The 15,579-nt window shown below is 36.1% G+C and overlaps 1 protein-coding gene across 2 annotated transcripts in view; it reads left to right on the top strand.

Annotated features, from left to right (window-relative positions):
* The window catches only part of LOC125683191 (uncharacterized), a 44,004-nt gene that overhangs the window by 8,063 nt on the left and 20,362 nt on the right, over positions 1-15,579 (top strand). For both annotated transcript variants that reach the window (XM_056142497.1, XM_056142496.1), the window contains exons 2-6: positions 2,033-2,154; positions 11,308-11,434; positions 12,241-12,345; positions 14,602-14,674; positions 14,759-14,821. In XM_056142497.1, coding sequence (XP_055998472.1) covers positions 2,044-2,154; positions 11,308-11,434; positions 12,241-12,345; positions 14,602-14,674; positions 14,759-14,821 — 479 coding nt within the window. In that variant the 5' untranslated portion in view covers positions 2,033-2,043. The remainder of the gene's footprint in view (positions 1-2,032; positions 2,155-11,307; positions 11,435-12,240; positions 12,346-14,601; positions 14,675-14,758; positions 14,822-15,579) is intronic.

The following is a 15,579-nucleotide window of genomic DNA, read 5'->3' as shown; positions in this document are numbered from 1 at the left end:
GAATTCGGCTTGTAAGTATTTGAAATCAACCAGAGAATGCCGCCTCCAGCTGGAGGGGGCGAAATTTCTAGATTTCGGACCAGAACACCTCCTGTATTCGTATTATTATTTTTTAATTTTGGATTGAAACCAAAGAAGATATAGAAAATTTTTGTCATTATAAAATACTGATCTGCACCAGAAACGACCTTGAATTTTTCTTAAAATTAAAAAAAAAACTTCACCAGAATGGCGTAATAAAAACTTATGGGTCGGTGTGAATTTTCAGACTCGATCGGGCGAGGGGAAACAAACAATATTTTTATTTTGGCCCTATATGAGCTAAACTGCACTTTTTAGAGAGGTTTCTGACATTTCTGCAAGTAATTCACTGTAATAGGGTTAATTCATCAAAAGAACACAAAATATAAAAACAGAGTTTTTATATTCAATATATTTTCAGCAAAACAACAACAAAAACCTACTGACCGACCCAAAATTTTTTATGACCCTCGGGCTATGGCAAACCAACATTTTTTTAAATGTGGCCTGAACATTAGAATTTAGCTTAGATATTCAGAACAGTAAAAAAAAAATTCTAGATTTCATAGCCCAGGTTTGGAGTAGTGATACTTTTTCATTAGTACTCGGGTGACTGATAAGGCCTGTAGGTGTCTTGTTTTATTTCATGAAAATATTCAAATATAGGTATATACATAAAACCGTTTTCAAAGTTTACCTGTTGTTACTCGGATGTTAGACTGTGTAAATCAGAGGTTTGTGAAGGCAACGAAATTAAGGGGAAATACTCGCTAAATGCGAGTTAAAAATTGAATTTGCGAGTAAAAAATCACAAGTGATCGCAACTTTTTGCGAGTGAAAAAACACCGATCTTTTTCCCGGATTTCCTAGGTTTATTGGCTGTACTTTGAAGTTTACAATAATTTTGTCTTGTGCATAGAAACGCATTACAGAATGAATATTCAAGTATTGAAAAAGTAAACGTGGATCGAATAAATAACTAAGGCCAAGGTCATCTCAGTCAGTGATGTCGAAGATGCAATCGGAACTCCTCGAATGTCTCGCACACTCAACATAGATCTCGGATGTAATACGATGGCTTCCATGAGTGAATTTGATGCATTGTCAATTGTGACGTCACAGCAATGCATCAAATTCGCTCATGGATGCCATCGTATTACATCCGAGATCTATGTCGAGTTCGCGAGACATTCGAGGAGTTCCGATTGGTCGAAGATGGCCTACTTCATGCACACTTCGGACGTCTCAGAGACGTCTGATTTAAATAGCAAGCATATTGATCTCGTCCGTGTCTACATAAAACAACACGACAGTGTGTCACCGTTTCACGCGGTGTCCTTCTGTACTCTATAGTCAAACACTCTGAGTTCGCGGGGTTTTCCTTTCAACTAGAATTTTTTTCAGATGAAATTTCCAAAAGTTTTGAACATATAGTTTAAATTGGCGCAAACAGTGTTCAAGATTTCAATCCACATGATGCTGTAAATAGGTGGTAGATCTCTGGACAGCGAGTACGCCGCACAAGTGCACCATATGACCTGCACCATGTATGTTGTCTGATAATTCATTGAATTTTAGATGAAAGAATTCGCAATCTTATATTTATTATTGCACTTTAAAGGAGATTTTAAAAGATTTTCCCAAAATTTTGATAAAGAGACATGCTTGTTTTCTTAAATTCATGTAAAACAGTAATCGATTGAAAAATGCTAGTAAAAGCTCAATTTTGCTAGTTGGAAAATAATCCACTAGCTAAAATTTGCTAGTGGTGGAAAAAGTTAATTTCGATCCCTGGATTTGTGTTATCTGTTTTAATGGGACCTTTATTTTCCCAAGTACATGGATGATAATTGTCAGATGTTTAGTAGATTTAACTCTTTATTATCTAGATTATCTACCTGTACTTTCCATTTCACTAGTACCAATTCCATATCTCTAAGATCTAAGTCAGCTGACAGTGTGCATTACTATTTAAGGTAACCTCCCTCTTTAGTTTCCTATTTCTTTATAGTGACAGACACTATGGCACAGTACAAAATTCCAGATCCCGAGGAATTGACCCCTTGTCCTTATGACAAGGTTCACATGATCAGGGCAAAAAGGATGCAGTACCATCTAATGAAGTGCAGAAAGGTCAGTATAACACATCTTCTGACAGCTGGAAGAATTTTTTTTGGGGGAGGTCCGTGGTGTATTTGGAGACCCTTGATTTGATGTGAATTCTTGTTGTAGAACTAGGTAGGGAGAGATTTGATGTGAATTCTTGTTGTAGAACTAGGTAGGGAGAGATTTTGATTTGATGTGAATTCTTGTTGTAGAACTAGGTAGGGAGAGATTTTGATTTGATGTGAATTCTTGTTGTAGAACTAGGTAGGGAGAGATTTTGATTTGATGTGAATTCTTGTTGTAGAACTAGGTAGGGAGAGATTTTGATTTGATGTGAATTCTTGTTGTAGAACTAGGTAGGGAGAGATTTGATGTGAATTCTTGTTGTAGAACTAGGTAGGGAGAGATTTTGATTTGATGTGAATTCTTGTTGTAGAACTAGGTAGGGAGAGATTTGATGTGAATTCTTGTTGTAGAACTAGGTAGGGAGAGATTTTGATGTGAATTCTTGTTGTAGAACTAGGTAGGGAGAGATTTTGATGTGAATTCTTGTTGTAGAACTAGGTAGGGAGAGATTTTGATGTGAATTCTTGTTGTAGAACTACGTAGGGAGATTTTGATGTGAATTCTTGTTGTAGAACTACGTAGGGAGATTTTGATGTGAATTCTTGTTGTAGAACTAGGTAGGGAGAGATTTTAATGTGAATTCTTGTTGTAGAACTACGTAGGGAGGTTTTGATGTGAATTCTTGTTGTAGAACTACGTAGGGAGATTTTGATGTGAATTCTTGTTGTAGAACTAGGTAGGGAGAGATTTTGATTTGATGTGAATTCTTGTTGTAGAACTAGGTAGGGAGAGATTTGATGTGAATTCTTGTTGTAGAACTAGGTAGGGAGAGATTTTGATGTGAATTCTTGTTGTAGAACTAGGTAGGGAGAGATTTTGATGTGAATTCTTGTTGTAGAACTACGTAGGGAGATTTTGATGTGAATTCTTGTTGTAGAACTACGTAGGGAGATTTTGATGTGAATTCTTGTTGTAGAACTACGCAGGGAGAGATTTGATGTGAATTCTTGTTGTAGAACTACGTAGGGAGATTTTGATGTGAATTCTTGTTGTAGAACTACGCAGGGAGAGATTTTGATGTGAATTCTTGTTGTAGAACTACGTAGGGAGATTTTGATGTGAATTCTTGTTGTAGAACTACGTAGGGAGATTTTGATGTGAATTCTTGTTGTAGAACTACGTAGGGAGATTTTGATGTGAATTCTTGTTGTAGAACTAGGTAGGGAGAGATTTTGATTTGATGTGAATTCTTGTTGTAGAACTAGGTAGGGAGAGATTTTGATTTGATGTGAATTCTTGTTGTAGAACTATGTAGGGAGAGATTTTGATTTGATGTGAATTCTTGTTGTAGAACTAGGTAGGGAGAGATTTTGATTTGATGTGAATTCTTGTTGTAGAACTACGTAGGGAGATTTTGATGTGAATTCTTGTTGTAGAACTACGTAGGGAGATTTTGATGTGAATTCTTGTTGTAGAACTAGGTAGGGAGAGATTTTGATTTGATGTGAATTCTTGTTGTAGAACTAGGTAGGGAGAGATTTTGATGTGAATTCTTGTTGTAGAACTAGGTAGGGAGAGATTTTGATGTGAATTCTTGTTGTAGAACTACGTAGAGAGATTTTGATGTGAATTCTTGTTGTAGAACTAGGTAGGGAGATTTTGATGTGAATTCTTGTTGTAGAACTACGTAGAGAGATTTTGATGTGAATTCTTGTTGTAGAACTACGTAGGGAGATTTTGATGTGAATTCTTGTTGTAGAACTACGTAGGGAGATTTTGATGTGAATTCTTGTTGTAGAACTACGTAGGGAGATTTTGATGTGAATTCTTGTTGTAGAACTACGTAGGGAGATTTTGATGTGAATTCTTGTTGTAGAACTACGTAGGGAGATTTTGATGTGAATTCTTGTTGTAGAACTAGGTAGGGAGAGATTTTGATGTGAATTCTTGTTGTAGAACTACGTAGGGAGATTTTGATGTGAATTCTTGTTGTAGAACTACGTAGGGAGATTTTGATGTGAATTCTTGTTGTAGAACTAGGTAGGGAGAGATTTTGATGTGAATTCTTGTTGTAGAACTATGTAGGGAGATTTTGATGTGAATTCTTGTTGTAGAACTAGGTAGGGAGAGATTTTGATGTGAATTCTTGTTGTAGAACTACGTAGGGAGATTTTGATGTGAATTCTTGTTGTAGAACTACGTAGGGAGATTTTGATGTGAATTCTTGTTGTAGAACTAGGTAGGGAGAGATTTTGATGTGAATTCTTGTTGTAGAACTACGTAGGGAGATTTTGATGTGAATTCTTGTTTTAGAACTAGGTAGGGAGAGATTTGATGTGAATTCTTGTTGTAGAACTAGGTAGGGAGAGATTTTGATTTGATGTGAATTCTTGTTGTAGAACTAGGTAGGGAGAGATTTTGATTTGATGTGAATTCTTGTTGTAGAACTAGGTAGGGAGAGATTTGATGTGAATTCTTGTTGTAGAACTAGGTAGGGAGAGATTTGATGTAAATTCTTGTTGTAGAACTAGGTAGGGAGAGATTTTGATTTGATGTGAATTCTTGTTGTAGAACTAGGTAGGGAGAGATTTGATGTGAATTCTTGTTGTAGAACTAGGTAGGGAGAGATTTTGATGTGAATTCTTGTTGTAGAACTAGGTAGGGAGAGATTTTGATGTGAATTCTTGTTGTAGAACTATGTAGGGAGAGATTTTGATGTGAATTCTTGTTGTAGAACTACGTAGGGAGATTTTGATGTGAATTCTTGTTGTAGAACTAGGTAGGGAGAGATTTTGATTTGATGTGAATTCTTGTTGTAGAACTAGGTAGGGAGAGATTTTGATGTGAATTCTTGTTGTAGAACTAGGTAGGGAGAGATTTTGATGTGAATTCTTGTTGTAGAACTACGTAGAGAGATTTTGATGTGAATTCTTGTTGTAGAACTAGGTAGGGAGATTTTGATGTGAATTCTTGTTGTAGAACTACGTAGAGAGATTTTGATGTGAATTCTTGTTGTAGAACTACGTAGGGAGATTTTGATGTGAATTCTTGTTGTAGAACTACGTAGGGAGATTTTGATGTGAATTCTTGTTGTAGAACTACGTAGGGAGATTTTGATGTGAATTCTTGTTGTAGAACTACGTAGGGAGATTTTGATGTGAATTCTTGTTGTAGAACTACGTAGGGAGATTTTGATGTGAATTCTTGTTGTAGAACTAGGTAGGGAGAGATTTTGATGTGAATTCTTGTTGTAGAACTACGTAGGGAGATTTTGATGTGAATTCTTGTTGTAGAACTACGTAGGGAGATTTTGATGTGAATTCTTGTTGTAGAACTAGGTAGGGAGAGATTTTGATGTGAATTCTTGTTGTAGAACTATGTAGGGAGATTTTGATGTGAATTCTTGTTGTAGAACTAGGTAGGGAGAGATTTTGATGTGAATTCTTGTTGTAGAACTACGTAGGGAGATTTTGATGTGAATTCTTGTTGTAGAACTACGTAGGGAGATTTTGATGTGAATTCTTGTTGTAGAACTAGGTAGGGAGAGATTTTGATGTGAATTCTTGTTGTAGAACTACGTAGGGAGATTTTGATGTGAATTCTTGTTTTAGAACTAGGTAGGGAGAGATTTGATGTGAATTCTTGTTGTAGAACTAGGTAGGGAGAGATTTTGATTTGATGTGAATTCTTGTTGTAGAACTAGGTAGGGAGAGATTTTGATTTGATGTGAATTCTTGTTGTAGAACTAGGTAGGGAGAGATTTGATGTGAATTCTTGTTGTAGAACTAGGTAGGGAGAGATTTGATGTAAATTCTTGTTGTAGAACTAGGTAGGGAGAGATTTTGATTTGATGTGAATTCTTGTTGTAGAACTAGGTAGGGAGAGATTTGATGTGAATTCTTGTTGTAGAACTAGGTAGGGAGAGATTTTGATGTGAATTCTTGTTGTAGAACTAGGTAGGGAGAGATTTTGATGTGAATTCTTGTTGTAGAACTATGTAGGGAGAGATTTTGATGTGAATTCTTGTTGTAGAACTACGTAGGGAGATTTTGATGTGAATTCTTGTTGTAGAACTAGGTAGGGAGATTTTGATGTGAATTCTTGTTGTAGAACTAGGTAGGGAGAGATTTTAATGTGAATTCTTGTTGTAGAACTACGTAGGGAGATTTTGATGTGAATTCTTGTTGTAGAACTAGGTAGGGAGAGATTTTGATGTGAATTCTTGTTGTAGAACTAGGTAGGGAGATTTTGATGTGAATTCTTGTTGTAGAACTAGGTAGGGAGAGATTTGATGTGAATTCTTGTTGTAGAACTAGGTAGGGAGAGATTTTGATGTGAATTCTTGTTGTAGAACTAGGTAGGGAGAGATTTTGATGTGAATTCTTGTTGTAGAACTATGTAGGGAGAGATTTTGATGTGAATTCTTGTTGTAGAACTACGTAGGGAGATTTTGATGTGAATTCTTGTTGTAGAATTACGTAGGGAGATTTTGATGTGAATTCTTGTTGTAGAACTAGGTAGGGAGAGATTTTGATTTGATTTCTTGTTGTAGAACTAGGTAGGGAGAGATTTGATGTGAATTCTTGTTGTAGAACTAGGTAGGGAGAAATTTGATGTGAATTCTTGTTGTAGAACTAGGTAGGGAGAGATTTTGATGTGAATTCTTGTTGTAGAACTAGGTAGGGAGAGATTTTGATGTGAATTCTTGTTGTAGAACTAGGTAGGGAGAGATTTTGATGTGAATTCTTGTTGTAGAACTACGCAGGGAGAGATTTGATGTGAATTCTTGTTGTAGAACTAGGTAGGGAGAGATTTTGATGTGAATTCTTGTTGTAGAACTAGGTAGGGAGAGATTTTGATGTGAATTCTTGTTGTAGAACTATGTAGGGAGAGATTTTGATGTGAATTCTTGTTGTAGAACTACGTAGGGAGATTTTGATGTGAATTCTTGTTGTAGAACTAGGTAGGAAGATTTTGATGTGAATTCTTGTTGTAGAACTACGCAGGGAGAGATTTGATGTGAATTCTTGTTGTAGAACTAGGTAGGGAGAGATTTTGATGTGAATTCTTGTTGTAGAACTAGGTAGGGAGAGATTTTGATGTGAATTCTTGTTGTAGAACTATGTAGGGAGAGATTTTGATGTGAATTCTTGTTGTAGAACTACGTAGGGAGATTTTGATGTGAATTCTTGTTGTAGAACTACGTAGGGAGATTTTGATGTGAATTCTTTTTGTAGAACTACGTAGGGAGATTTTGATGTGAATTCTTGTTGTAGAACTACGTAGGGAGATTTTGATGTGAATTCTTGTTGTAGAACTAGGTAGGGAGAGATTTGATGTGAATTCTTGTTGTAGAACTAGGTAGGGAGAGATTTTGATGTGAATTCTTGTTGTAGAACTACGTAGGGAGATTTTGATGTGAATTCTTGTTGTAGAACTAGGTAGGGAGAGATTTTGATGTGAATTCTTGTTGTAGAACTACGTAGGGAGATTTTGATGTGAATTCTTGTTGTAGAACTAGGTAGGGAGAGATTTTGATGTGAATTCTTGTTGTAGAACTAGGTAGGGAGAGATTTTGATGTGAATTCTTGTTGTAGAACTAGGTAGGGAGAGATTTGATGTGAATTCTTGTTGTAGAACTAGGTAGGGAGAGATTTGATGTGAATTCTTGTTGTAGAACTAGGTAGGGAGAGATTTTGATTTGATGTGAATTCTTGTTGTAGAACTAGGTAGGGAGAGATTTGATGTGAATTCTTGTTGTAGAACTAGGTAGGGAGAGATTTGATGTGAATTCTTGTTGTAGAACTAGGTAGGGAGAGATTTGATGTGAATTCTTGTTGTAGAACTAGGTAGGGAGAGATTTTGATGTGAATTCTTGTTGTAGAACTACGTAGGGAGATTTTGATGTGAATTCTTGTTGTAGAACTACGTAGGGAGATTTTGATGTGAATTCTTGTTGTAGAACTAGGTAGGGAGAGATTTTGATGTGAATTCTTGTTGTAGAACTACGTATGGAGATTTTGATGTGAATTCTTGTTGTAGAACTACGTAGGGAGATTTGATGTGAATTCTTGTTGTAGAACTACGTAGGGAGATTTTGATGTGAATTCTTGTTGTAGAACTACGTAGGGAGATTTTGATGTGAATTCTTGTTGTAGAACTACGTAGGGAGATTTTGATGTGAATTCTTGTTGTAGAACTACGTAGGGAGATTTTGATGTGAATTCTTGTTGTAGAACTACGTAGGGAGATTTTGATGTGAATTCTTGTTGTAGAACTACGTAGGGAGATTTGATGTGAATTCTTGTTGTAGAACTATGTAGGGAGATTTGATGTGAATTCTTGTTGTAGAACTAGGTAGGGAGAGATTTTGATGTGAATTCTTATTGTAGAACTACGTAGGGAGATTTTGATGTGAATTCTTGTTGTAGAACTACGTAGGGAGATTTTGATGTGAATTCTTGTTGTAGAACTACGTAGGGAGATTTTGATGTGAATTCTTGTTGTAGAACTAGGTAGGGAGAGATTTTGATTTGATTTCTTGTTGTAGAACTAGGTAGGGAGAGATTTGATGTGAATTCTTGTTGTAGAACTAGGTAGGGAGAAATTTGATGTGAATTCTTGTTGTAGAACTATGTAGGGAGAGATTTTGATGTGAATTCTTGTTGTAGAACTAGGTAGGGAGAGATTTTGATGTGAATTCTTGTTGTAGAACTAGGTAGGGAGAGATTTTGATGTGAATTCTTGTTGTAGAACTACGCAGGGAGAGATTTGATGTGAATTCTTGTTGTAGAACTAGGTAGGGAGAGATTTTGATGTGAATTCTTGTTGTAGAACTAGGTAGGGAGAGATTTTGATGTGAATTCTTGTTGTAGAACTATGTAGGGAGAGATTTTGATGTGAATTCTTGTTGTAGAACTACGTAGGGAGATTTTGATGTGAATTCTTGTTGTAGAACTAGGTAGGGAGATTTTGATGTGAATTCTTGTTGTAGAACTACGCAGGGAGAGATTTGATGTGAATTCTTGTTGTAGAACTAGGTAGGGAGAGATTTTGATGTGAATTCTTGTTGTAGAACTAGGTAGGGAGAGATTTTGATGTGAATTCTTGTTGTAGAACTATGTAGGGAGAGATTTTGATGTGAATTCTTGTTGTAGAACTACGTAGGGAGATTTTGATGTGAATTCTTGTTGTAGAACTACGTAGGGAGATTTTGATGTGAATTCTTTTTGTAGAACTACGTAGGGAGATTTTGATGTGAATTCTTGTTGTAGAACTACGTAGGGAGATTTTGATGTGAATTCTTGTTGTAGAACTAGGTAGGGAGAGATTTGATGTGAATTCTTGTTGTAGAACTAGGTAGGGAGAGATTTTGATGTGAATTCTTGTTGTAGAACTACGTAGGGAGATTTTGATGTGAATTCTTGTTGTAGAACTACGTAGGGAGATTTTGATGTGAATTCTTGTTGTAGAACTACGTAGGGAGATTTTGATGTGAATTCTTGTTGTAGAACTACGTAGGGAGATTTGATGTGAATTCTTGTTGTAGAACTATGTAGGGAGATTTGATGTGAATTCTTGTTGTAGAACTAGGTAGGGAGAGATTTTGATGTGAATTCTTATTGTAGAACTACGTAGGGAGATTTTGATGTGAATTCTTGTTGTAGAACTACGTAGGGAGATTTTGATGTGAATTCTTGTTGTAGAACTACGTAGGGAGATTTTGATGTGAATTCTTGTTGTAGAACTAGGTAGGGAGAGATTTTGATTTGATTTCTTGTTGTAGAACTAGGTAGGGAGAGATTTGATGTGAATTCTTGTTGTAGAACTAGGTAGGGAGAGATTTTGATGTGAATTCTTGTTGTAGAACTAGGTAGGGAGAGATTTTGATGTGAATTCTTGTTGTAGAACTAGGTAGGGAGAGATTTTGATGTGAATTCTTGTTGTAGAACTAGGTAGGGAGAGATTTTGATGTGAATTCTTGTTGTAGAACTAGGTAGGGAGAGATTTTGATGTGAATTCTTGTTGTAGAACTAGGTAGGGAGAGATTTTGATGTGAATTCTTGTTGTAGAACTAGGTAGGGAGATTTTGATGTGAATTCTTGTTGTAGAACTAGGTAGGGAGATTTTGATGTGAATTCTTGTTGTAGAACTACGTAGGGAGATTTTGATGTGAATTCTTGTTGTAGAACTAGGTAGGGAGAGATTTGATGTGAATTCTTGTTGTAGAACTATGTAGGGAGAGATTTTGATGTGAATTCTTGTTGTAGAACTACGTAGGGAGATTTTGATGTGAATTCTTGTTGTAGAACTAGGTAGGGAGAGATTTTGATGTGAATTCTTGTTGTAGAACTACGTAGGGAGATTTTGATGTGAATTCTTGTTGTAGAACTAGGTAGGGAGAGATTTTGATGTGAATTCTTGTTGTAGAACTAGGTAGGGAGAGATTTTGATGTGAATTCTTGTTGTAGAACTAGGTAGGGAGAGATTTGATGTGAATTCTTGTTGTAGAACTAGGTAGGGAGAGATTTTGATTTGATGTGAATTCTTGTTGTAGAACTAGGTAGGGAGAGATTTGATGTGAATTCTTGTTGTAGAACTAGGTAGGGAGAGATTTGATGTGAATTCTTGTTGTAGAACTAGGTAGGGAGAGATTTTGATGTGAATTCTTGTTGTAGAACTAGGTAGGGAGATTTGATGTGAATTCTTGTTGTAGAACTTGGTAGGGAGAGATTTTGATGTGAATTCTTATTGTAGAACTACGTAGGGAGATTTTGATGTGAATTCTTGTTGTAGAACTACGTAGGGAGATTTTGATGTGAATTCTTGTTGTAGAACTACGTAGGGAGATTTTGATGTGAATTCTTGTTGTAGAACTATGTAGGGAGAGATTTTGATGTGAATTCTTGTTGTAGAACTAGGTAGGGAGAGATTTTGATGTGAATTCTTGTTGTAGAACTACGTAGGGAGATTTTGATGTGAATTCTTGTTGTAGAACTATGTAGGGAGAGATTTTGATGTGAATTCTTGTTGTAGAACTACGTAGGGAGATTTTGATGTGAATTCTTGTTGTAGAACTACGTAGGGAGATTTTGATGTGAATTCTTGTTGTAGAACTACGCAGGGAGAGATTTTGCCACCTGTCCATTCAATGCCAGGCATGAGATGCCAAAACCAGAATTACGCTACCATTTAGCAAATTGTCCGGATAAAGCATTGATAGAACCCATGTTAGCTTACGGTAAGTGCAATATAGTGACCATTTACTTATAAACAATATAAACAAAAGAAATCTTCATAGCTAAGATGAAAAAAATTGGAAGAGTGATTTTTGTTAGAGCAAAGAATATTATACTGCTTAGTAAACAATAAAATGTACATGCTAAAAGCATGAAACTCGACACCTGATTGTATTTGAAAAGTCTTTGGCAGTGAAGTGCGTGAAATGGGCCACGATGATAATTTAAGAGATTTAGCATATTCGGTATAGGCAGGAAAAGTTACACTGGTAGTTTCTGTGAACGAGTGGTGTGTTGGATGCTGCAGACTATATGTACACGCGAGAGGACACAATATTAAGAAATAACTGTCATAGAAGATCCCACATTTTTATCCCACTTTTAAAAAAAAAAAGTTATCTGTGATCCTTTGTTGACAGTAAGCATGGTAAGTTTATCAAGCTGAACAAAGGAAGTTCTATGACACTATATATTGTAATTTTTATCTGTGCTCCTTTGTTGACAGTAAGTTTATCAAGCTGAACAAAGGAAGTTCGATCTATGACACTATATATTGTACATGTTGACTAGGGTCATTGCTCTGTTTAGTCACAATCTAATGACTAAGTGAGACAGAGAGGGATGATTGAAGGAACATTTACACAATATAAAGAACACTTCCCACAAATACAACTTGTTTGGAAATTCTCTACAGAGATATTCTGTGCATCATTGATAATAATCTATATTAGATGCACTTGATATGGAACTGTAATGGTTTGATTGAAATGTATGGATGATTAAAAGAATACATTACTTGTTTTGACAGAGAACAGCAAGAAGAATGGAGAAGAAGGGTCCATGTTTAAAGGCAACACAGATCTACCTGTATATGAAAATCTCAACATTAACAGCGAGGAAAACTGGGATGCTGGTAACTCTAGCCATCATCAAAACTTTTCTAGATTATATCAGGGTTCTCAATAAATTTAGAAGTAGCAAGTGAATTTATAAAAAGTAGGCAGAGAAATATGTGAACACGCTAGGCTGTAGGAGGCATTTCTGTGAGTTAAGGCACTTCAATCTAGCTTTAAAATCATTTGTAAAATGTCAACAAAATGTGTTAATTTACATGTAAGTGACTGGTAACTATTGTTTCTGTACTGATAAGGAGATTTTATAGGAAGCCATGACATGTTTTGTGGACAATGTGTTCATGTTCTTAGACTCTTGGCTGTGTATTTCTGTTGGTGTGTTATATAGTAGTGCAATAATTTTCAAATCCTTAATTTCATTTATATTTTTGTAATGAACCAACATTGTCACGAAAAAATCTTTTATAATAAGATTTATTGATTATATTCAATTCACATAGATTTTTCCTAAACGGTTCAACGCAATATTTAGAAAGGTTAAATCTTAAATTTGAACAAGATTCAACTACCAATGAATGCTACCTAACGTTGGTTTCTTTGCAAAGTGACCCCACACTACAGACCCGTGATTTTCTCCATGCTTCACTCTACTTTTGTTTTGCATTTATAAAGAAAATAGGGATCGGAATTACCAAACACAAAACCTGAAATAATCTTTACAAAGTGAAAACTGCATTGGAACTGCGACTTCCTGTTGTGCTTCGTTCATTGTGTTCAGCATCGTTGTGGATCGTACCTTTTTTGGTACCATTATGCTCCATGTGGGGCCTCTTGGTAATATAAAATAGTTTCAAGACTTAAGTGTCTCGTTGAATTTAATCATGACATATATATAGCACGGCCTTGTTTTTGTGTTTACTATAGAAAGTAGGCGGTGATTTTACTCAAAGTAGGGGGCGAGAAATCGCCGCCGGGTGCCAGCTCTTAATGAGAACCCTGTTATATATATATTTAGTATCTCTTTCTGTATTTCTGGTCATACAAGCATGTTAAAGTGGACCATCAACTAATCCGTTTTTATTATACCCCCGGAACGAAGTTCTGGGGGGTATATAGGAATCACTCTGTCTGTCCGTCCGTCCGTCTGTCTCCAGATTCGTCTCCGGGCCATAACTTCTTTGTTCTTCGACATAGCCATACCATATTTGGCACACAGGTGGATCACCATGAGACGATGTGTCGGGTACCTTCATGACCTCTATATGACCTTGACCTTAAGGTCAAAATTAAAGGTTTTTTTACAATGGATTCGTGTCCGGGCCATAAATTCTTTGTTCTTTGACATAGTCATACCATATTTGACACATGAGTGTATCACCATGAGACTATGTGTCATGTACCTTCATGACCTCCGTATGACCTTGACCTCAAGGTCAAAATTAAAGGTTTTTTTTTTTACAATGGATTCGTGTCCAGGCCATAGCTTCTTTGTTCTTTGACATAGTCATTCCATATTTGACGCATGAGTGTATCACCATGAGATGATGTGTCAGGTACCTTCATAACCTCCATTTGACCTTGACCTCAAGGTCAAAATTAAACGTTTTTACAATGGATTCATGTCAGGGTCATGACTTCTTTGTTCTTTGACATAGGCATAACCATATTTGACACACGAGTGTATCACCATGAGATGATGTGTCAGGTACCTTCATGACCTCTATATGACCTTGAACTTTGACCTCAAAGTCAAAAATTGATTATAGGGTTTTAACATAGTCATACCATAAGACATGGGTGTATCACCATGAGACTATGTGTCATGTACATTCATGACCTCTTTATGACCTTGACCTTTGATCTCAAGGTCAAAATTATAGGTTAATACCATGGATTTGTGTTCGGACTATATCTGCCATTTTCTACTACAAATGCATACTATATTTTTACACTCAGGAAAGAGGTAATTTATGCCTATTAACAACACCCTTTGGGAGATTGGGGTAAGCGGGGGGTATTCTTAGTGAGCATTGCTCACAGTACCTCTTGTTAGATGTTGATCTTAGAGCTTGTTGTCAGATTGTTGTGTAGACCATCCACTAATCCGCTAATCTTTGAGGTTGCTGTCAGATTGTTGTGTGGATCATACAATTCTGTTATCTTAAAATGTTCATAGGGTTGCAATAAAATTCTGTGGTTTGGGGATGACCTTTTAAAAATAAGATAGTCATTGATTGGGGATGGCCTTGTGTGATTTCTCTTACTCCTGATGCTGCTGTTTAACAGATTAAATATATTTATCTTTTTTCTAACAGAGATTCCCTCTGTGGCCAGGATAGGGGTGGATCCACAATTCTTGGCCAAACAGGATCACATGATCATCCCTGGGTATGCTTATTTTGTTAATTGGAAGTCGTGCAATGTGTCTTAAAAATGTTCAGACAAGTTATCATATCCTGGTTTAAATTTCAGTCTGACCAAATCAGAGAAGAGGGAGTTTGTCAAGCAGATGAACATTCCTGCGGAAGACAGAAAGTATGTATGACTGTAAATTTTGTGATTGTGTTTGTGTTTAAAGTGTGAACAACAGTAATCATAATCTGAATGAATATTTCAAAACTTACAGGGGATGGAGAAATATACATATATTATGAGGGCCCCACATAAATGTGGGAAACCCTATAGTAATCACACCGTCCGTCTGTCCATCAAAACTTTCTTTGTGACACGATAACTCAAAGAGTTTTTATTGTACAGTTTTCAAATTTTGTACAGAAATAATTTTCAGTAAGAAGACAACTGTAGATAATTTTGGGGTCATGTCACTTTGTCTGTATGTCATCTTTGTTATTATGACTATTTACCACTGTCTAAGGGAGGTAATTCAATTTGAACTAGTTCTAATTGTAACGGGGACCGTTACAGATGTTCCCCAAACCCCCCCAATTAAAAAGTGATGTCCTTGTGAATCTATAGGAAAAAATCATTTTATTTTAGCCTTTAATTACATGTAGTACGTTCAATATGGTCATTTCAGTACCAAGAAATGAAAGAAAGCGTTGCACGTGCATACACGCGCACGCGTGTATGATTCCGAATTTTTGTTGATGTCGTTCAACAGGCATTTGTATCATATACCCACAGTATGAATTTCATAACGTTTCCACCAAATATAAGGAAGTTATAGCGATTTTAAAATCGTCCAATCAGAAATCAGCACACGTGCATGCACGTGATGAGCAGTAATTCTAACCACAGCAATTTGTAAGGAGTACCAAGATACATCTAAACCC

Source organism: Ostrea edulis, chromosome 6, assembly GCF_947568905.1.
Source record: "Ostrea edulis chromosome 6, xbOstEdul1.1, whole genome shotgun sequence".
Classification (NCBI taxonomy): Eukaryota; Metazoa; Mollusca; class Bivalvia; order Ostreida; family Ostreidae; genus Ostrea; species Ostrea edulis.
This window is presented reverse-complemented; position numbering and strand designations above follow the sequence as displayed.